General features: G+C 40.5%; 1 protein-coding gene across 1 annotated transcript in view; it reads right to left on the bottom strand.

Moving 5' to 3' along the window:
• The window catches only part of srrm4 (serine/arginine repetitive matrix 4), a gene marked incomplete at its 3' end in the record, with an annotated part of 72,531 nt that extends 51,074 nt beyond the window's left edge, over positions 1-21,457 (bottom strand). The window contains exon 1 of the mRNA XM_080466533.1: positions 20,632-21,457. Within this exon, the coding sequence (XP_080322659.1) occupies positions 20,632-20,837 (206 nt within the window). The 5' untranslated portion in view covers positions 20,838-21,457. The remainder of the gene's footprint in view (positions 1-20,631) is intronic.
• Between the last annotated feature and the right edge of the window lie 3,122 nt (positions 21,458-24,579).

Here is a 24,579-nt window from a genome sequence, read left to right as displayed (position 1 = left end):
TTTATATATACATATATGACACAAATGTTTATGTATTTGAAGAATTTTAAACTACTACTCTCACCATTCAATTGACCATAGAAATAGCCATCTGGATGTAATCAATCACATCAGCAGTCGGATACTTACTTTCAAGGTTGTCACATAAAAATTCCAGTAATAAACACATTTAAAATGAATGATGAGCGAAGAACAAAATATAACTTCAGTGAGGACTGATGGAGACACAAAAGAAAACCTAATGATACCTCAGGGGATCAGAAAAGTCATCAGAATTCCTCATCTGGGCACCAAAAATAAAAAAGAATATAATAACTATGGCAATAAAGTTGCTGCCGGCGCATTATGTTGATGAGTTTCTGACATCAAAGTCAAATACCCTCAAATATTCAAACTCAAAGTGAAGAGCAGCGTCACACTGCAGTCCTCTCATTGACACTCCTGGCCGAGCAGTTTATCATCAAAACCTCCAACTCCTCCAAAACACTGACCGGTCATTGAGAGGATGATTCAGCAATCCATTTACTGAACTGCATCTGCAAAGTCATTTCTGCACTCATGACACCCGGAGCAATCAAATCGCTTCCACTGACCACATTTAACATATGTTTAATGACTGGGCTGTTAACAAGGCTATTACTGAACTTAATTAAGGGACGAAATGAGCCATTCCCACAAACCTGAGCAACAGAAACACCAATCTTATGGGTGTCTGAGCATTATGCTGATGTCGTGTGAATCATTTTCTGCAGTCTGCAGATATAAAACTGCAACACAGACGTCTCCTTTGCTGAAGTCGTTACAATTTGAGAGATCACCGCCTCGACAAGTGAGTGTTTTCAGTCGTTTGGGGAACTGGTTTGAAAGATCAGTAAGAATGAGACAAATGGTTTGAAGTAAGTGATCCAAATTTGCTGAAAGGATCATTTCATGTATCGCCGCTCTGTGAGATCCGTCCTGACAGAACAGGGGATTTCCACTGCACTTCCTGGCTTGTCTCTCCTAGTCGGAGAACAGCGACAAACCTGTCAGCTCCATTTGTCCTAATCAGCTCTCAGTGGGACGGGTCGGCCACTGGATTGTCAACGGGAATAACAGTCACGCTGGGAAGTGGCACACTGGGGGGACGGGTTTGGAACAACACGTCTGTGCCCTCCCTGAACGTCTCTCCACCCGGGCTGCACTGTCACTTTGACCTTGACGTTGACCTTGTCATGCTGGATTCGTCCGCTGCTCAGAATCAGCTTGTCACTCTGGCAGTGCTGATCTGTATCTGTCCCGCGTGGCAGAAGGGAGCGTGTGCTTCTGAAATCTGATTTGAAGCTCGACATCCAGCATCATGTATTGCAGAATTAGAATTCTACTCTTGTCCCGTAAGTTTTGACTTTTGATTGAATGCCGCACTTTCAAATGTTTTTACCATTATAAGATATTGTGAATGGCTGTTGGGACAGGCCATAAAAACATTACTCGTCTTGTGCGACTTACTTTTAATATATGTGGTGAATCTTTATATTTAGTCTGCAACTTTCACATCTGTGTCTTTAAACAAAAGCAAATTTTAACATTTTCAAGTGTGCCTGTACATGTGCACATCGGAAATCCAATGAAGCAGAAATGATCATCCCATCAGGTTAAGGCATGATGGATTTTCTTAATTCATCACAGTCTTGCTGATCTAGTTCACTTGGCACTGTCCTTATTTCTTTCCAATTCCAATTCAACGGCTGTTTTTTTTTTTTTTTTCTTGTTGACTAAAACAGTTTCCGAGTGTCCTACATTTCTTTGAATTAATCTGCCTTTAATGTGGGAAAAAACAGGCAGGCTGTGACAGATTTTCTGAATTGACATAAAGCAGACTGAACGGTATCGTTCACGTACCTCCCCCTCTGTTAAAGTGCTTAACTGTGCAGGGAGCTTCACAGTCTGCGACTGTGTGCGTCCTCACGTTACATTAAAACCTTCCCTAAAGCGGGTATAACCGCAGTTAAAACTGCTTGATATATGCTGAGCGTGCCATAAAATTGGGCGACGTAGGTATTGATCAACAATCTCTGTCAACCCCTCAGATATAATAAAGTCATATTTTATTTCTAAAAGGCAATAAAAATTATATTATGACTTTAAAAGAGCATGCAGAAAAAAGGGACTCCTGTCTAGTGGCTATGTTTTTATGCTTGAATAAGAACATAAAGCACAATGTGAAATGGAGTGATTATTTATAACCGACTGTTGAGAACACGAATAAAAATAAAATCAGGCTGAAGTGTTAGGGCAATTCTTACCGGAATTATCAAAGATTTAGTGGCATAAATTCCAACATGTTGCAGTTTTGTGACCGTTTGGAAAGTTGCTTTTCATTAGCCGCAGTTACATGGACCATAAGGAAAATGATTGAACACCAATTTGAATAAAATGGCATCGTGTAAACACTTCTGATTAGCTTGGGTCATTCGCTTGAGGAGGTTGTGTATTGTTATTGGTGCCTATAAACCCGTTCACTCTATTTCAGACTTTATTCAGTTGTTAATGTGAACGGAACGATCCAAACTCTCAGTCACGTTAGCAGCTTAACATGTAGAACCAGCTGGGGGGAAAAAAAAAACTCCAAACATTTCAAGACTCAAAGTTGATGCAACTTCACCTGGAAGTTTCTACAAAGAAGTGAACACAAAGGGAGCCAGCCTTTCACACTGTGTGATCTTTTTGAGGTGTTGCAGGTTTATAGATTTGCTTGTTATTGTGTGACATTTGGTGTCAAGAAGTGACAGTAGAGGTGAGAGCCGGGCGAGGAAGGGGAAGGAAGTGATGCGGCGGGCTAATTAATTCCCGCGCCACCATCTCCGATTGCATTCGTGACACCAACGCAGCCGCAGCTTCCACCCTCACCCCGGCATCAGATATGCAAATGGCGGCAATTTCACATGAATGGCAGACCATCTTCCAGAAATGAGGATGGGCAAGGAGTGAAAATGAAAAATGGAGGAGGAGGCAGAGATGTGAAAGCCACTCAGCCTTGAAATGATTTAATTTAACTGATGAGGAGTTGACTTTGATAAGTTTGCATTTTCATAAAGAATGCCATGGCCGCTTCAGGTCCGGTTACAAGACGTAACTCGCATGGTTAAAAAAGAAAAAAAGAAAGAAAAAAAAAGGTTAATAGTAGGTGTAGAAGAAAGACGTGAAACTTCTCGTCTGGACAGTCTTTGCATGAGTGTGTGTGGACCTAAATAAGATGCTCCCGGGACTGTTGAGTTAAATTTGCTGCCAGCGTGAAACGAGCTTCGGCCTATTATATGAGATTTTTCAAATTTTCCAATATGCCGAGTCTTGGGGTGCGCATGCATATTTAATGGGGGTTTTGCCTCAGCGCAGCTTCGGAGTGAGGAAGATTTCAGCCCGCTGTCATTATGAGTGATCGTGCTAACTAATGGCACATTCCAGTTGGATGTGGCAATAACTATGTGTCTCCCCCCCCTAAAGCACCACTGATCTTATTATGGTTATGACTGTTGGTGCAACTGTATATTCAAAACCTGTCACAGTGTATCATTTACATTGAGGACAATGCAGTTGGGCAACAACTGACAATTTGAATCCTAATCGATGAATAAGATCATTATTTCTTATCACGTATCAAACTGTTGCCTTTGAAAAAGTACCAGCAGTACTTTATAGCGACGGTATATGACAGTTTATTACTGCCACTTTAATTGTCCACAACAGCGAATGACTGTGGTGTTCAATCTGTTCTCAGTCCTGTTTTCTGATGTTGGTAAGGACAACTCCTTTAACTATGTATCGGTTCTTAGTTCTTTAATGGGAAAGAAAGGAGACACTAAGTTGGGAAACTCATTCGGCCATCTTGGTTTTGGAGTTGCATTAGAAGAGTGGGTAGGTCAAGGTGTCTTGACGCTTGCCTTAGGCTCCCTTTTTCACGTTTCTGAGTTAAAATGGAAAACATTTGTCACTTGCAATGCAGTTTTACTTGAAACGTCGTCGTGTCAACGGGGCCTCATGTTTGTTTCAAGGACTTCATTTGTTATTTCTGTCCCTTTTCAGTGTCTTCCCCTCCTGGTTTCTTGTTTTTTCTGCTCAGTGATGTTACAGTTATTGTATATGTTTCTCATGTCTCAATGATCTGGTTTATAATTGTGGTTTTATACTGCATGTCTTCTATATTCATATTGATGTATTTATATTTGTGCCTCAAATTATACAAATATGTTTGACATGATGTCAAAGCTGCTGGTTCTTCACATTCTGCTGACAAGCTTGGAATATTTTGATGTACAAATATTACATATATTCTCTTTAAGCATATCATATTTAAAGTGACAGAGATCCTCATTGTTCAAATGGCTTTCATCGTGTTATCTGTTCCTGGTGACTCGTTCTGACATTGTAGTTGCCGTCAATAGCAAATCTTATTTTGACTTGCAAAAAGACAGAAAACATCAAAAGGTGGAAAAACAAAAATTATGAATCAGATTTCATAGTTTTGCAGTAGTGTTGTTTCATCATTACAGATGTGTCATAGAGCAAGACACTCCAACTCGAGTGCATAATGAAAAACCTTTAGTCAGTGGAATATCAGCATAAGCTTCACAAAGATACTCAAATGTCCTCAGTGGACAAACAACTGGATGAAACAAATCAATGACGCTGTTGGAAGAGAAACCAAATTTCTTGCTGGATTAATTTCTATACAGCTGAGTCTTTGTTCTAGATGTAGTGCAATTCATCTTTTTGAAAGCAACAGACCAAACCCCAACTCCAAAAAAAAGTAGTTTTTACATGTCACACATTTTCCTTATTGGGTTGATTAATTCATTGTTCAGAAAATGAGGACAGAGCTATTTCTTCCAGGTTAATATGCTTATGAATAATTTATCCTGCTTTTTTATTTGTGTCAACTTATATTCATATGTTCCCAAAGTAATCTTGGCCTTGGCTGTCAATGTGCAACAAAAAAAGTTGAAAATTACATCGAAAAGTGTCCCCACAGTCTGAAACGTTGTTCATGTTTTTCTCCATGCAGTAATATATGCACCATCAAATACCTTGTTTGTTGGTTTCTTAATGAGAAATATTAACTAAACTCAAATGCTAGATAGACCGTATTTTTAAATGATTAGATCAACAGAATATTAAAGATTGCTAACAGGTTATGACAGTTTAACACCCCGTCTGTCATATTGATGGACAACCAGAAAATCTCCTGCAACCTCTCCATTTTTTCTAATGTATTTATTCTAATGCTTTTCCTAATCAACAATGTGTTAGCTGATTGCTTTCAGACACAAGACACATTTTGCAATTTTTTGCAAAATGTGATCGTCCATGCATGTAGTGGAAGCAGGTAATTTCACAGTGACATATTATCTAAAGCTTCAATCCCTGATAAATCAACCATAATCCATGAAACATCCATAGAAAACAAGTGAGAACCATCTGTGTGACTTCCATAGATCCGCTATCTGACAGAGCCGAGCGTTTGTCACAAGTACACAGACGGCCGTAGTACATATGTGCTGTGGCATTGTTTCAGAAAAGTTGTGTTTTCCTCCGTTTCTTCCTTTCCTCCGAAGACAGAGTCGGAGCATTTTCAAAAAGTTCTACCTTGGGAGCAGTTTTCAAAAAGCTTCATTTTCAGTTGCTCGGAGTGCCGTTTTTGTGTAAACAGACACCCCAAAATCAATGAAGGTTTAAAATCACGTCACTTTGAAATGTCATGTAAACGAAGCTTCTGCCGAAAAAGAGTTACAGATTGAAGACATACATATCAACAAGCTGGAGAAGAAACAGAACAGATTTAAAAGGGATGACATTACTTTTACGAAGGTCAAATAATTGAATAAATATGTTTACAGTAGTAAATTCAAAATCTTATAGTTGAATTTACTTAGAATTCATATTGTATACCTACTTATCTTACATATTCAACAACAGTACTTTTTAGATGACTATATTTTGTCAGACGTTAACTTGTCATCCTCAGCATATAATTCGGGGAGGGATTAAATGTTGGATCTGTGCGCAAAAGTGTGTGCGGTCATACCAACTCTCGGGCAAAGGATCAATTCCCAGAACTTGTCATTAAGAATATATTCGACGGTGATATTTGACTTTAGGAAATTAAGTCTTTGGCTCACTTACAATTTACATGTGTTTATGTTTCTCTTCAGAGCTCTGCCTCTTTTACTGCAGGCGGAAATAATTAGCAGTTAAAGCCCAAAGTTGGCTCATACCTTTTTTATGCGTGGGGACATCTCCGGCTTTTGAAGATCTAATAGGCTGTAATGAGCGAGCCGTCCCTCTACGAGTGCCACACTCCGTGGTAATGAATCGCTCAGAGGAATAGGTCATCTCTTACTGTCTGGAAGATTTACTACTGTCCATTTCATGTTGAGCCAGCAGAGGACAAAGGCGAGTTTCACCTCCCCTCTCATTCTCTATTATGGGTTTATTCAATGTTGTACATTATGTGCCTACACACAATTCAATTTCCTTTGGCCGAGACTCCAGAAAAGATTTCTATTCATGGGCTGGAATATGATATCCAGTCAAATGTAATAACCTTGGCTGCTCCAGCGACCTGAAATGGACAATCTCAAAATGTCGCTCACATCACAACCCTTTTATTTCTTTATTTCCAACCTCCTTTCATACTTTTTCTTCTTTCATTTTCCATTTAGAACCATCTACTTTTCAACCACTTTTTCCCATTCATTTCTAATCTTCCCTTTTCATTTCTCATTTATTTGCCTGTGGATTTTTTTTTTCTCTTTCACCTTCCACAATAAGTCAATGACATATAGCCGCCACATCCTCCGCCGTCCACAGCATGTGGCTTTCACGTGCTGCTGTATGCACTATATACGTATCTGTATGGCACACAATAAGAGAAAGCAAAGCAGTCCCCGCTGATATTTGCTTATGAAGGTAGTTGCTTTGACCTCATTGTGTTTGTTGGTTTTCATCACTGAAAAACTTCACACTATCTTTCAACACCTTTGAACAAAGTTAAGCTTCGCAGCAGCAACAAGATCAGCATCCTGAGTGGTATTCAAGGTAATGTGCTCTAAGCCTGTTTGAATGCAGGCATGAGATTTCTCTGGGTACTCCGGTTTGCTCTAACATCACATTCAAATTCAACATTTTAATTTCATTCGAATGAGAGTGTGACTTTCTGTGTTTGTATCGAATTGGCTCCAGCAGCTCTGCGACTCTAAACGCTCCCAGGGACAGTTTTACTTGTTACACTGTGTAACAGAAGGATACGTAACACGGAAACTTTTTTCGAGTGAAATCAAAAAAACTTTTGTTGCGTTTTGTGTGTCTGTTTACATGACAGTGGTGCTCGGAGCCACTGAAAACTATTATTTTTTGCAAATGACTCCCACGGTGAAACTTTTAGAAAATGCTCAGCTTCTCTCTCCATGGAAATGAGGATAAACACAACTTTTGAAAAAAAAAAAACACAAAAAAAAACAAACCCCTCACACTCTGGAAAAACTCTGGAAATGAGAAAATTGTACTATTTCTGAAATGTTGTAACTGTGCATGCCCACCACAGCCGTAGTAAATTGTTTTCATGCACATGTGCGAGTAGATGAACCATAACAACAATGGCGGCATCTGCGCTTCTGTTCTCTGCTTATTTGCATGTATTCTCATTACAAAAGCAAACAACAGCACTCACTAGTGGCCCTACATGCTCACTACATATTTTTTTTTCCATTTCCATGTAAACAGACATCGTTTTCAAAATGTTACTGTGTGAACATGAAACTTTTCCCAACAAACCCTGATAGGTTTTCACTTGAAACGCTGCCGCGCCTACGATGAACTGCGCAAGGTGACAACTGCTATACGATGTATTTCAGCACATAAGTAGAACAACAATGTTCTGCATGTCCTCTTCATACAGCACCCATGCATTCTAAAGTAATTCAATGAAGCAAAGAAAGAAATGAGGAATTATTCAAGTATCATTTAAGTGAACTGAAATCGAGTTCCAGTGTTTTACCTCCTTGTGAATCTGTGAACTATTACATTGATGTTGTTTTGATAATTGTTGTGTTTTCCTCTGTTAAAGTGCCATGAGATGACAGTGTTGTATATGGGGCTATAGAAATTCAAATTGAATTGAATGATCATCTCAATTCTTAGCTATTTAGTATATTGAGACTTCTGATGTTTCATTTAACACAGCGTCATAGTCCTGTTTGTTTTGTACTTTGTCTTCATGTCTTGGATTCCCTCATGTTGCCTGATGTCCAGCGTAACTCTCCTTGCCCTTGTGTTCTCCTCTGTGCTCCCTCTCGTCCCCGATTACTTTTGATTGTTGTCTGCTGGGTCTCATCAGCCCTGCCTGCCAGTGTGTCTGTTTAAGCCCTCAGTCCAGTCTGTCACAGCGTCTGTTTCATCCGTCTATCTATGCCTTTCTATGAATTCCAGCTCATGTTTACTCAGTACCCTGCCCTCAGATTCAAGTTTGGACTTCCTGGGTGTCCCTGTGTGTTCTGTTTTACAAACATTTTTGGGTACTATTTCAACGCTTTTTGAGTGTATAGCTGCCCTAGGTTGGATGAAGTGGTATAAAACAGAAATGGACGGCTCTGTCCAGGCTTAACTGGGATCAGCTTCAGCTCCCTGCAACCCGGAAGATAGTGTGTGTAGAGGATGAATGGATCTGTCTGTGCCTGCAACTTCAACTAAAGTCAAGTGGAGTCAACGTTATCAGCCCACAAGACTTTTTACAAATAACACTATCATTAAGAATTACAGCACTTTAACCTGCTGTGTTGCTGCATTTTAAGATACCTGATTAGTTTTTGTTGATGTTGTTGTTGTTATATGTACAGTTGTAACACAAAGACAACAGAAAAAATGCAGCAAGTATATTCTTCATGAGGTCTCCATGGATTGATTATGTATCCTCGCTTTAAAGTCTTCATGTATTATATTTACTCCTGTTGAGCTCCTGCTCAGCAGACAAAATGACACACACACACACACACACACACACACACACACACACACACACACACACACACACACACACACACACACACACACACACACACACACACACACACACACACACACACACACACACACACACACACACACACACACACACACACGACCTGAATAAGCAACACAATTTACTATGTTAATAGACTTAAATGCCAAGAGTGTTTTTAAATGTCAGTGCACTGGATTCTCGCAGCAGGTGCAGAGGAGCTCCATACTCTCCTCCCGCTCAGTCTGCATCTGTCCGCAAGCACTTCAAATTTTAATGAACAAGCCGGTAACTTTTAAACCGGGCTGATTTCTTCCTTCTTCTATTTTTTCCCATTATCATTACAGAATTTAATTAATTCAAGCATTAAAACTTCAAATCTGTCCACTGGTGCAGAACATGTAGAAGCGTGGTAGGTTTAACTGAAGCTAGAATTCTGCGTTTGACTGAAATGAAATATGCTGATTTTATGTCATTTTCAGTGCTCTGTCAGGAAAATATGGTTTACACAACTTTAAAAGCTGTAGTGCAAGCGTTTACCATGTGTGTCTCTTGTATCTGAATGGACATTATTGGACTTTTAATGGCATCATATTTATTTAATGATGCATGATCAAGATGGAAGGTGATAGGATGCACGGTTTAATCCTTAAGCTGGTGAGAAACTGAGTCATGCTCAGTCTTTGTACGATTTAGTACTCAAGTAATGTTAGACTGTAAGAACGTGATCTGTAGTACATCACATTAACTAACAATGTAATTAGAGAAAGACAGCATAGACCGTTTAAAAAAAAGGCAAATCATTTTCATGTTGCATTATTTCAATAAAATGTGTTATTCTGTTCTTGATTTGAGCTCGCCCACTATATTTCGAGTTTCGACTACATGTGGCCAAATGTTTTATCATTTGAATATGTAAACTGTACAGTAGAAATTCACTGATCTGTAAGCTGTAACGAGCACATGGTGAACTGAGATATGATTTTGCTTAAATTGCTGTTCTTTAATTCTAAATTTAAGGTTTGTCGTGTTGAAAAGGGATGTTCATTAAATGTGAACTTCTTAATGACACACTAATACGGTGTTGCATTAAAACAAAGAGATTTAGAGTCCTCATGCTATTATTTACTGGTCCCCTCAAATTGAGATCAAATTGTTCTGTATGTAGCCCCAGAAGTAAAATGAGTTCGACTTCCCCGATCTACACAGTTAAGAATAAAGATGGAGAAAAAAAACCCCAATGCTGTCAACTTAAACCCTGGTTTTGTTTGTTATTTACACAATTAGCATAAAAGAAACAAACCACATTACTAACTTGCTCCTGAAAGATATGTAATAATGTAACTCCACATTTTAAGACCACCTATGGTATCAGACATGGGTACAAATGTATGTTGCATCCAAACAGTGTAATTAGTGGAGGTGAAAAGGACTAACGCATTGGTCTAATACTGGCAAACACATTTCCACTGTGCTGGATGTTGCTCTGCCTTCTATAAGATACTGCACGGCTCATAGATTTAACAAAGAAGGGACATTGTGCAAAGATAACGCCTCCAGCTAGCACCTAAACATGAGAGGGAGTGGAAGTCGATCTGTACTTTCTTAATCTCTGTTGTTATCAGTACAGAAATGAAGGGAAAGCGCCACAAGATAATCCTATAATGTTATAAACATGGTCCATAGTTTCCATAACCATGTCGTATCAGGATCTTAATAATATGAAGCAGAATTAGATGCAAGACATGGAACAGTTCCGATTACATAAAATAAGATCCAAACCTTGCAATCACAAGTTGTAGATTATGGACACACAATAGTACAAATGGCATGGCGCCTGTCGGGATTGGGGGCTTCTCACTAACCAGCACCTTTCTGAGCAAAAGAGGATCTACTTGATGTCTTCCTCACTGAGGTGGACCACACGCCGGCAACTCGGGCTGCCTGAGGGGAAATTTCACAGGAGCTTAGAGCTGATGTTTGAAGGAATGGGTTAACGCTTGGCTCGCCGCTTTCATCTTCAAAAATGCTGCTGCTGCTGTTTAGCTCTGAAGGAATTATCCAAATCAAGAAACACACCCACACCCTCTCCACAGCTCACACCAACAGCTACGGCCAATTTCAGCTCGCCCTTTTAAACCTTGTTATCAACAAGTGACCACATTTATTAACTTTAGTTGTTTTTCTTCCAAATTAATGATGACGCATTAGTAACAAGCACAACTACAATAATTGCATACAAACTCGAAGTGAGTCTGAGCAATACTTGGAAAAACAAATGTGATAGATGTGACCTCAAATCTAATCATAGTAGTAATAAAGGAAAAAAACAATTAGAAGCAACTTTTGTTGCATATAACGCATTACACAACAATGTTTCTGAATAGTGTTTGAGATCTGTCAACAGGATTTGAACTGTTCTCAGTTAATTAAAACATCATCGAAAGTTACATTATTTCAGTGGTTCAATTCAAAAAGGAAAACTTGATAAATCATATTGATTCATTCCGCACAGGGTGACGTTTTTCCGGTATTTGTTATTTTAAATCTTGATGATTGTGGTTTACAGCTAATGAAAACCCCAAATCCAGTATCTCAGAATATTAGAATATTACATTAGAATAAATAGAAAAAATTATTAACAATTACTGCATCAATGTGGCTCAAAGTAAATAAATTAAAGCAATGTTGATGTTACCTTTTGTGGCTTCATTCGTCTCCAGCACTCGCTTCATCCAGGGTCACATCTATGTTAACATGCCTCAGACTGAGAGCAGCTTTTTTTCCACCGATTCATAAACTCAAACAAGCACACCACCTCGCACCATTTCATGCATGAGATCTCTAAAAAGGACAGCAATATTGACTGGATTCAGATCGCGAAGGCTTCTTTGAGGTCTCCATTCACAGGGACTCGTGCAGCCTTTACACCCGCCGTACTGGCGCTGTATTAAACATCCATCAAAAGTCAGCACACAAAGTGCAGAGTATCGTCTCGCAGATCGATGGAAGTGTCATTAAAGCTAAACTCATTTCTCACATCGCCTTGGAGATACCTAGATGTGAGGGAAATTTTGGAAATGTCAGCGCATGCTTTAAAAAGGCAGAAATATCACCTTTTGAAGTAATTGTCGAGTCATTGGCATTCATCAATAACACCTTCAAACTCCCCCTGAGGTGATTTATTACAGTCATTTTGTGCTGTGAGCCAGTGGCCATCTTTCTCATTCTGCTGGTAATGTGCTGCTGTCAGTTTTTTTTTTTCTTTTGGGAGATAAAGTGAACAAATTCCTTCACTGAATCTTATGACTAAATCATGCACAGTTTTTATAGATTAAGACAAAATTAGATTGCTGCTCGGTGAGAATTTCATGATTTAACGCTGACGTTCACGATACAGTGAGAGCATGAAAGAGGTGAAAGGAAATATGGACGGCTGCTGGATAGTTAATTGATAAGTGTAGAAGCAGTCGGACATGGTGAACTGTTGCCTCAGTGGGTCGCCTTTACCATGGAGTACATGACAGCATCGCCTGGTGTGGAAAGCATTAATCATGGCCTGTCTCACGAGTCAAAGTGAGGGACAGAAAACAATGGGATTAGTTCAAAAAGAGAAAACATTTCAGCAAAGAAATGCATCCTGGCAAAACTGTAAGATGTAGTTTGATGTATAATGATAATTAATGATAAAGTAAATCTCAAAATAATAGCTCCTTTTGGATTACAGTACATTAAGTCTTTATCTAATTAATCATTTTTTTTAAATGCTGAAATCAGGAGAAATCTATTTAATTTCTTGATATTTTTTTTTTGGGAAGCACTTAACTTACTTGCAATATTTAAAGGTCAAGATCAAGGTCAAGGTAACTTTATTATATACCTGTAGGTAAATTAAGAGGTTTTGCATCAAAAAACAAAAACACATCTGCTGAAATCACAGATCACCAGATCCAAACAACCATTGAAGGTACACTATTCTGTTGTATTTTGACTTAAACACTTATTTACATGTACAAATCCATGGTGAACAATCCTTCATTCACTTAAACATAATTCAACAAAACCTGATCAAGCCATGACGATTGCTGCTGCTTTTCGTAATGGATGTTAACGTTCGAGATACATTTGAATATTAAGTTAAGTGTCTACATTTGACTGCAGAATAGAATGAACTAATTTATTATTTACTGTTTTGTAAATATATATATATATATATATATATATATATATATATATATATATATATATATATATATATAGTCATTTATTTATTTATTTAAATTTTTTTAACCTGCCCCATTAATCATGAGACAATTTTTAATGGAGGTAAGATAAGATGAGATTATTTAACCTCATGATAACGAAACAACTGAACATGGAAAAATGTTTGATGCTGCAAACATCAATGTGTCAAACATTGCACAGTGTGTATTCCTCTGCCGCTGACAGCAGTGACCTTTTCTTTCAAGCCTCCAATGTCGGCTGAAATAAAACGATGATTAATTTCTATTCTTTGTGAACATGTGCACACCAACATGGGAAGTCAGAGAGTTGGCTGTGATCAAACTTCATTTTTTAAAATCAAATACTGCTCTTGAGTTCAGGATGTCAAACTTGGACAAATCATTAGTTATTTACAATGATCCCATCTTTTGAATTTAATAACTACATTAAAAGGCAATTTCTATCTGATACTTTCATTGTGTCTATAATTTAACTGCTGCTGACACAGTAGGATTGAGCATTAGGTTCATCCAGCAATTGGCAGTTATGGAAACAGCGCCTGCTTTTTCACTTTTTTTCAACATAATGAAAAAGCTTTTTAAGAAAAAACTCTGTACTGCACTTATTCTGCAACAATCACTCACGTCATCAGTTACTGCAGGCAATTATTTTCCCACAAAATACCCTGCTCCAAAGAAATGGCTTCTTTATAGAACACTTTTCTACATTATGACTAAAAATGGAACATAATTAAAATTTCCTGAATCACAAATCTTTGACAGCATCGCCGAACTCTGAGAAAATATTCTATCGTTGTAATTTATTCGAGAAGCTCTTTAAAAACCTGCTGGGAAAACACAACGTCCAAGAAATGCCACTACTTCGTATGTGCAGCATTGCTGTAGTAAACAGTTCCTCTGCACATGCGTGAGTTGATGGACAATAACACTGTTTGCCTCCAGAGTGTCATGACCCCCAGTCCATAGTCTCCTTGGGACTTGGTAGTTTTATAGTAGAGAGTCACCATCATCACATTCCAGCTTCATCGTCTGTCCATACGAATGTCCATGTACTCTTCATTTTTAATATTTATAGTGTATTGTTCTCTGTGCTCGTGTGTGGTTTCATTCCACCTAACAACAACTAAAAGCACCATCTTGTCGTACCGTGTAAACGCAAGACTCTTCTGAAGCAAAAATGAAAAAAATTATGCCTTTCATGTAAAAGATTAAGTGGAAATAGATTTTCATGTTTCTGCATCACTTAACCTGACTTAGTTATACACACTTGTTTATTATTTACCAGCTAAATATATACATATTCTTATTGTGCGTGTACAAGACTAGATCTTACATCATATTATTTACACAGTTTTATGGCATTAGGTTCTTTCCTTTAGCAGTCTATTGTTTCATATTATTTTTAAAAAAAGGTTCTAAGCATTATCACTGTTCAGACGTTCTTAAGTGTGTTCTAGCACACGGCTAAAAGCGGTGACGATGTCTGTGGCTTGTTAACTCAATGGGATTAGCCACGCAGATCTAATAAACGTAAATCCAGTCCACCAATTATTATTTCTGTTGTAAGAAAAGCCTCCTGCTATAAAAAAAAAAAAAAAAAAACACACCAGCGCAGTGCATCAAGTGTTGAGCTGCAGACGGTGGTTTGATTCAGACAGATCCCAGAATCAATATCAAATACGAATCCATTTTGGTGATTTCTGCCCGGGGAGTTGGCATCATCTCCTACTCCCTTGTCAGCATGCTTCAGCAACCACATCCCGCCTGCCCTCAGTAATATGACACAGACACACAGAGGGCGAGTTAACGCACACTGAAAAGATACTGAGCCGGGCGAGGAGAGAGACACTGACGTGAGGAAAGAGAGACAAGTTGGGTAAAGATACTCAGCGATGAAGAGGGGAGAAGCACGGGCAGAGAGATGTATAACAGCAGACAAACCCCTCATCCATCACTAAATCCTGTTTGTCATTCTTGCGGAGAGAGAGCGGGACAAAGGGAGGGACGCCTCCTCCCAGGAGGCGCTCCCAACGCTAGTCCTTGATGTTTCACTACATCCAGTATTCATTTATTCTCACTCAAGCATTTCGATGCCTCTGTTTGCTTGTTTGTAAGGGCACTGGGTGCTCCGGCAGGCTTTACTGGGGCGGGAGCTGGAGAAACTGAAAGGGACATTTTGTCTTAGAAGTTGTGTGATCTTGATGCCTGAAGAGGTGTGCACAACACTGGTGGCACAAACTCTTGAGGACAACGGTCGATGGTAAAAAGGCCTTTACATTTGCTAAGCTCATTGAGAAAATTAACACGTGAAGCAGGGTTTCAAACATAAGGCCTGTGGGCCAAAAGAGGTTCCAGGACGGCTCAAGGAAATAGTAAAACTAATTTAAAAAAACAAAACAAAAAAACAACACAGATTTATTCAAAAGTAATTGACTAATCAAGTAATTTCAGTGAACTATAATTTTGACATTATAACCAAGATGTTTCTTCAAGGATCAAGAAAAGCTTCCAAAGCTAACCAGCTGGCCCCTAATCACTATGTCTTGTAATACCACTTTGTACCACAACATGGTGCAGTGGAAATTTCTAGCATCTAATGTGCTCACAACTAAACAGGAGAAGAAAAAGCAGCAGGTGCCAACACTTGAAACAACAATGGACGGAGTTCTTGGAAACGCCCAACAAACATTAAACTGCCAAAACAGTGAGGATGACAGACGTGTAGCATCCAGTTTGACCTGAAATCTCCACGACTGTACAAATGAAATCACATAGAACCTGATGAGGACTTTCTTCATTTTCTTAATTGCTGTGAGTTTCTTAATTTCTTGTATCCAACCTGCAGCAAGTTATCTCCTCGGTTCCCAAACCCTCTCTGTGCAGTTAACAGAAAAGCCAGTGCAACACATTAGTTTAGTTAGCTCCTCTTCGAACGACCACCGTGCAGCTGATACCGAATCCAAAGGAGGAAAATGATTTTTGTGCAACCTGTTTTGTGTTATTCCACATCCCCGTTTTCCTGGGAATAGGGTGGTAATTAGTCCTCCGGCTGCAGGTGGACGGCATTACCGTCAATTCAAAGGTGTTTATGTTATTTTGTCCATCCCAGTGCACGGTCCCACTGGGGCTGTCTGCCTACAAGCCTCTCCAAACCCGCTTCTTTCTCTACTCGTTAAACCAGCATCTGCTGAGGTAAGAGGCCTGAAACCCCCTACCCCACACACACACACACACACACACACACACACACACACACACACCCCTCCCGTTGCACTCTCTCTAGCTTACCATCTGCCAGAGTTGGACAAGACCCCACTAACGCAGCAGAGACACACACACGCACACACGCACACACGCACACACGCACACACTTCAAATCCTCACAATTGCTGGAAAAGCATCCCCAGTGCAGATGCACATGAATGCACACAAACACACACAAACACATATCTACACACTACACAACCTGAAGTTAGCCAAGTTGCATTTTTAATGAGGAGCCCCCCCCCCCCCCCCACCCATGAACAAAACAGCTTGCGGGGTCATAATGGTCTTGAACAAAAGCCCCACCCAGCTGCACAGATCTGGTGAACTCCTCCCCTCCTCCATGCCAGTGGCCTGAGGAGGAGACGGAGAAGACAGAGGAACAACAACAAACTCTAATTACTCCTCTGTGGCTATCACGTCCCCACAGCATTTTCTTTTCTTTTTTTTCTTTAATTCCAGGAGTAAAATTGAAAGAGAGAAAGAGGAGGAGAATTGAGGCACACGGAGAAAAAGAAAGTCATGCTGATTGAACATGAAACATCTCCCCGTGGCTCGCCTTCTGCCTCCTCTCTGCCTCTCCATCTCCTCTTGTTGTACATAATGCCCTCTCGCTTTCAATACAATTGTTCATCACCCCTCAGTTATCCACAGTGAATAATAATGTTTCCTCTTGGAGAGAGATCGAGGCAGAGGAGTGAGCCTGAGGCCATGCATTCTGATGGTCTAAGCATTCCCCAGTCACACTCTGCTCGGGCACAAATCAACAGTGCAGCAAGGAGGAGAAGGGAGGATGCCCGAGCCTCCTTTCTCCCTGCAATTGCATTCCCCCAGCGCTGTGTTTTGTTTGTTGTGTTTCACTCGTTATTTACAATTTGTATCAACCAAAAAGTCCCTCTACATTCCTCCCTCTCCTTTAGATACACACTGTTCCGCCGGACTATATGTGCTTGTTGTCTTCCGCAAACAGATCCTGGGTGAATTAACAACATTACGTCTGCTCTCCAGGGGATGTTTGCTCTCCTGCCTACCCCTGCAACACTATCCCATCATCATCACTGTCATCCGGACGGAGCCCGTGAAGAGGGCAGAGCCACTGGAGGAGAGCCTCCTTCCCCAAAGAAGCTAAAGTTGAAGAGACAGCTGGGCTGCGCTCCAGAGTCTCTGGCTATTGCAAAAGAGGCTGCCCAGATCGCGGCAGCTGGCCACATTACATTTCTTTTTTATCTAGATCCTTTTACTTTTCTTTTCTTTGTCTCCACAAATAGACTTGATTCTATCATATCTTTGGTTCACTGACCGAAATTTGAGACTGCAGTTATTTGTTCAGATTATAGAGCCGAGGTTACAATGGCACAAAGTCTTTTTTGTTCATATTCTTCCAATAAAATCCCCCCCCCCCGGATATCATACAAGCTAATAAAATCTTTTATAACCAGGCCATGTGCAGCATTATGGTCTTGCTGTAATAGAAGCCATTAAAGACACATTATTTGGTTCACTGTGCCTTTGCACTGCCTGTGCAGATGTAGGATGAAATGGGCCATTCTAATCCTCATTAACATAGTTAATTTCACATGAGAGAAAGTTGATAGTTTGTGTCAAACCATTTAAAGGTCATCCAAGCAAGCAACTCCATTTGATAGATAAGTACACTTTGTATGTGAAGGTATGGTAGGTAATGACCATACATACACACAAACACATATATACATATTATATATATATAATATTCAAATATTCATGTATTTAAACAGGAGTGCAGATCTTTAAAAGTGCATGAATATAACCTATAATTGAATCTGACAAATTAACAATTATATTGATAGTTAAAATGGAAGATAAATGACATGACTATGGTAGGAAAAAAAGAGCTTGCTAAGACACAACTTGCACTAGTTAAAAGCGAGCTCACAATAATGGCTAAAATATGGAATCGAACAGTGTAAATTATTTATTATGGATGGCTGTCACTATCCAGATTACAAAGAATCACAAGAAATTGGTCATAATAAGTCATGTTTTCGATCTTTTCTTCATTGTATCACTATCAGTGTGGGGCGTGTGTTTCTTTATGTGTCCTGGATTAGAGGAAGGTCACCATAGGTTGCTGTCCGCATTAAAATGTTTGGCTGCACTGAATCATGGGTTTTGGTTTCAGGTCACATCTCCAACCCATGTGGTGAGTCACTCCGGTGTTTGGGTAGCTCTCAGCAGGTGGTAGATGGAGCAGTAAACACAACAATGGCTGGAGCTCCTGGCAACTTCTAACTAAGCCCCCGTCCACACGAGCCAAAATGATCTTTTTTTTCTCCCCGGCGTTCTCCAAAATAATTCCGTCCACACGTCACTATGAACACAGTTCAAACATGATGTAGTACATATGCCAGGCCTTTAAGGGGCGCTGTGAGTCACAGTGCCCCTTTAATACACCAAAAAACGCAGAAGACACGGAGACCACGAACAAGAGAAGAGGAGAAGAGAATTCTCCTGCTTCCCCTTGTACTGAAGAAATCCAACACCTGGCCTTTTTAAACCTATTATTATCAGTAGCTTCGGCAGCACAACCTGGAGCGTGTAGTCCACCATTGCTGTGGTCATTAAGTGACATTGCGGATTGCGGAGAGGGTCGTGGCGAGGCGTTTTAGAATCACCCCACTCTGGAACCCATGTTTAAAAACCAAAACAAATAAAAAAGCTCTTAAAAGGCCGTGTTGTGTGGCTGATCAGCCAAAAATGATGCATTTACATGAAACGGCGTTCTCATGTGGACAAGCCCTAAACTGCCCAAACGCAGAACTCGATTGATGAGATCCAACAGCGACTCTCCACCAAAAGCAAACACATACAAGTCGCATGGCTTAAATATTTGATAACTAAAAATGCTAAATAAAACCGTCAGAACCTTGCAGATGAAAGTTGAAAGTGCAGACAAGGATGAGATCAAAACAAAACAGCAGTGAGAAAGCAGAAAAAGGGCATCACAAAATCACCATCCCCTCCGAGGCTGTGACTGCAGTGGCTAACCTTTGGTCGAAGGGATGAAGGCTCGGGGGGGAGGGAAAATCACGTGACAAGTGTCGTCTTCAGCTGAGACTCTGGCATCAAGCCATGTCACAAGGGAAGAAAAGAAAAAGGTCTGACAGAGGCCCAAAGATGCTCCTACATGACCTTTAAGGGGGCAAATAACTGAACATCACAGTCTTCAGGCCGGCGGCATTCGGCTCCACGTCACCTTCAGCTGCATATATAATCTCTGAAAGACTGTTCAGATGTGTGCTTGGTGGTAATTTATAAACACATCTGAATTCCTAAGGTCCTGCAGAAATCCAGTATGTGCTGATTTTCCAACATATGGTTAGAAGGATGTTTGGGCTTTTTGGGAAAAATTAAGCTTAGGTTTACCAAGGATGTCACATCCAAATTAAAAGGACTGACAAAGAAATGGTTGGTGTTACATGGTAGCTGCAAAGACCTTAAGACTTTTGTTCAGTTTAAGTTCACTGCTCTATTTATTAGTTTTGGCACCTGCTGCGAGTTCTTTCTTTTTGACCCAAACAGAAGTCACAGCAACATGTTGAACCCTCTTGTGGTACTAATTGGTATTACAACATTGGGCAGGCTTGATCCATTCGATTGATCAAATTGCTAACATGAACAGATGTAGCACAATGCATATGTGTCAGATCCATTGTTTTTCCCTGTTGTGTTGATCATTCTAAAATGAAGATGTGAAAAGTGCTGACAATTGATAGACGTCTTACTGTATTGATGAAGGTCTAAATCACAATTACACCACCAATTTGATCCCAATTTTGATGGAACAATTCTGTGTGTTTGTCTATACATGTCCATTTGGTGGGAAATGTTGCCGTTTCCTTCTGTTACTAAAAAGACAAAACTTGGGTTCTGCCGAGTGTGAAAATCATTGTGAAAATGTGTTATGAACACACAAGCATGTAGATGTCATGCATCAGGGTAAATCTTAAAAAGTTAGGGAATCCAGCCAGCAAGAGTCTGACGTTTCTCTCTCTGACAGTCATTGACAGCTTTCCCCACGGTTGTCTGATGTATATTTCAAAAAGTACTCACTCAGTCACTCTCCTTCGGGCAGTGATGCTGGCGACAATGACACTCTCTGGTCTTGGGGTGGCAACAGCTTTGAAAGTCCCCTTCCAAAACTTCTCAAATAGCTGCTTCTCCTCCAGCTGCGGGAGGCTGAACATGCTGCCCGGCGCTCCCAGGGATGGAGAGGGACCACAAGGACGGCCGAGCTGGAGTGAGATCGGTGGCTGCATCCTTGGATTTTTATTCTCCGGACCAAAAAATCAAAGTAAAGTCCTGGAGATGAAGGAAAACACGTGCTGACTCTGCCCGTGGCTCTGGAACTGTCCAGGTACTGAATCAGTCCGAGCGACAGCGCAGCGGCTTGTGTTGCTCCGTCCTCTCTTCTCGCAGCAGCAGGTCAATGTGACAGCGTCTGTCTGCTCTTCAGTCGAGCGGGGAGTGCGGGGGGAGAGGGACAAAGGCTGACCCCTCTCCTCCAACTGGAGGCTGACTATTGTTCCTCAAGTTGAGGAGGGGTGGGTGTGTGGGAGATTGTGTTTCCCCCTCTCTCCGCCTCTCCTTTTTGCTCACATCTGCTGGTCTTTGGGATGGGGTCTGGGTCAGAGAGAGCTGTAGTACTCCTTTCGTCACAGAAAATAAGGAATTCCTTCACAACATACGAAGCATGTTGGAAGTCATGAGGAGTGAGAGAGGAAGTGGTTTGTCCTGTTGCTGGAGTGCAATGTCGGTGTGCGGAGATGAATGCGTGGTGGCTGCGGGTGTCGTGGCGAGCGTGGCGCCGCGACTGAGTGCAGACGCCAGTGCTGAACTGAAGAGGGGGTATGCCAGAGCGTGTGAAGGCAAATCGAATGAGGAGCTCTGCCGAGAGCAGCTGGTTTTGTATCTCTCAGCCCGTGACGTCAAACACAGGGGGATGGACACGAAGAAGAGGGACACCCTCTCCCATACTCTCTCTCCCTCTCCCCGTTGAGTAGGTTCACTTCTCATCCTGACACGTGCCTCTCTCTCTCTCTCTCTCTCTCCCTCTCGCTCTCTCTGTGCTTCTGTTTTACCCCATCCATCCATCCATCCATCCTATGTATTGGTATGAAGATGTTTATTAACCACTGGATGTTTCATTGCAATGTCAATGTATGAATATAAATATTACAAATGACAAACAAATGTAGATTCAAAGCAAGAATGTTTGTTAGAAAATGAATACACTAGTAAATTTATAATCCAATACATTCCATTCCCAGCTTTTAATTTGTATTTTTTATTTTTTTGTTTGAAAAGTTTTGAAATTAATGAATTACATCGTAGTTGATTTGACTCACTGTGACTTTTTACACAAGCCCAATGTGTAAGAGTGATCCAAACCTTATGTGCCAAGAGAATTGAGCTGAAGGTATTTTCTGTCATTTAAAAGATACCAGGAGCTGTGGTATTCTTTCATATGCTTCACCTTTGCTTCAAACATGACTGTTAGTGGTCAGTCTTCATCAGAAAGTATCTCAGTTTTGTTGATCTCGCGCTCCAACATGTATGTGGCATTTATACAGCCATGATAGCACCGCTGATCCTATGTGGAGAAGAATGCCAACAAGGAAGATGTAGAACCTAAATAGCAACATTGAAGAGTCAACACACCTTTCTTTCTAAAATGAGTAATTACAATGCAGATATTGATATTTCAACAGACATATCTGGTGTCTGAAGTGTCAATATTTCAGTGCTGATCTGCACAATACTACTCTCACTAGTTTTGACAGCATAATGTTGATATGAAAAAAGTGGTGGAAAGATTATGCATTTCATTTATACAACTGATTTTATATGAAAAAAAGATGAACTCTTAAAATAATATTTTGTACTCAAAGAAAGACAGCGTAACAGTGGCAGACCAAATATGAGAATGTTTTGTTTTTGGATCCCAACAACCAATTGCAGTAAAAAAAACTTGTGGCATACTTGGCCTGAGACAAAGGGTGTGAGCGTGGGGCCATGGGGGGTTCGAGTGTAATGTGGTGGAAGCACTCCGAGGAAGGCCTCATCCTCAGACACTTTGAAAATCCCTCAACTTGTGCGACATCGCATTATGCCGACATCTTTTTTTTTCCTTTTTTGTATTATGTGATTATTGATACGTCCACTTCAGATTGAGCCTGCTTTGCATTGGAAACTAAATAAGTCTTCTCTTTCTTGTAACACACACACACACACACACACACACACACACACACACACACACACACACACACACACACACACACACACACACACACACACACACACACACACACTGTGCTCCATCAGTGTCTGGGACAAAAGGCTGAGTAAATCAGCATAACAAAAGACCTGAGTCAGTGAGGACCAGCCGGAGCATGTGGCTGACACAAACCTTCCCCCTGGGGAGAGTTTAGTTCCCCCCCCGACTATCAGACACCTCCTACTTTTCTCTCTCCTCCTGCCTCCCTACAACTTTCCCTCTCTCTCTCCCTCCCTCCCTCTGCTTTCTGTCTTCTCTCCTTCACTCTTGTCTCTAATGCCGCATATCGTCTGCTGCCTGCCGGCTTGCCACCGCTGCTGCACTCAGAGCTCCGTTTCGAAGCGTTTGGAGGGATTACTAACAACTACACGGACACGACTCTGTTCAGGCTGCAGCAGAAACGTCCATGTGATTCGCAGATTCGAGTCCCACAGCTGACAGGTCACCATTGTGGGTCCCTGAGCAAGACCTTTGACCCCCCCCATCAGCACCCTGGAGTTCCTTAATGTGGCTGCATCTCTGCAAACTAGAAATAGGACTGGTCAATGTGGGGAAAAAGGAATTTTCCCAGGAGGATTAATAAAGTATTATTAGTTAGTGGTCAGGCCAAAGGCTACTAATAACTGGCAAAGTTATGCAATTATAAAATGCACTTGTTGAAACAGCTGACAAATAGTCGTGAAAATCATCTGAGAAGTGAAAATGAGGAATGTTTTTTTATAATCTGTGGTCAGACAGATCCACTAAAAAGGTATAACACCACATCGATCAATCTAATGATCCATGTTCCATACATGGTTTAAAGAGCAGTTTACAGCTGATGTTTGGAGAAAGACAGGAAACACCCTGGACAAGTCACTTGTCTATCACAGATCAAAGGTCCCGTTACATGACCATGATTTCACGTGAAAATAGAATTTTAGAGTTACATTCAGAGGTGGAAAGAGTGCTAAAATATTCTACTCAAGTCAAAATACAATTACTTTGATAAAATTTTTTATCAAGTACAAGTAAAATTACCAGTCGAAAAACTTACTCAAGTAAAAGTAACAAGTAGCTCATATAAGATTCAGTAAAAGTAAAAGTTACTTGGTTTCTATTTTGACAGCAGGAGAATGGTCTCTCCTGGGCAGCACAAGAAAGTCAACGGGATATAAATCTACCGCGGCCTCTCTGGACAAACACCGCTTACATTGAATAATAATGCTGTTGCCTTTCTTGCACTTCAAGCTGAAGTGGTCCCTTAAATAGGACCGTTCACATCGGGTTTTTTTCGAGTTCAACCTCTGCAGAAGTTGATGAGGTTTTGCTTTGCGTTGGCTCCGTACCACCGACATCGGACTCCATCTTTAATGTGACTTTAGCGGCAGTTTGTTCTCCTACCCATCATTCACTGCAGTAAATGTTATACTCGGAAACATATAATTGAAAATGTAGTGGAGTACAATAGTTAAAAAAAAAAAAAAAAACATACTTAAGTTAAAGTAAAACTACAGAGATTAAAAACGACTTAAAAACAGTACACATAAAATCTACTCAATTACAGTAACATGAGTAAATGTAATTTGTCACTTTCCACCTCTGGTTAGTTTACACCAAAACGGTGCTCAGAGCCATTGAAAATGCAACTTTTTGGAAACGATTCCCAAGGTGGAATTCTTGCTCCGTCTCCATATCCATGGAAACGGGGGGAAACACAACTTATAAATCTATATACAGTG

Source organism: Lipophrys pholis, assembly GCF_963383615.2.
Source record: "Lipophrys pholis genome assembly, chromosome: 7".
NCBI lineage: Eukaryota > Metazoa > Chordata > Actinopteri > Blenniiformes > Blenniidae > Lipophrys > Lipophrys pholis.
This window is presented reverse-complemented; position numbering and strand designations above follow the sequence as displayed.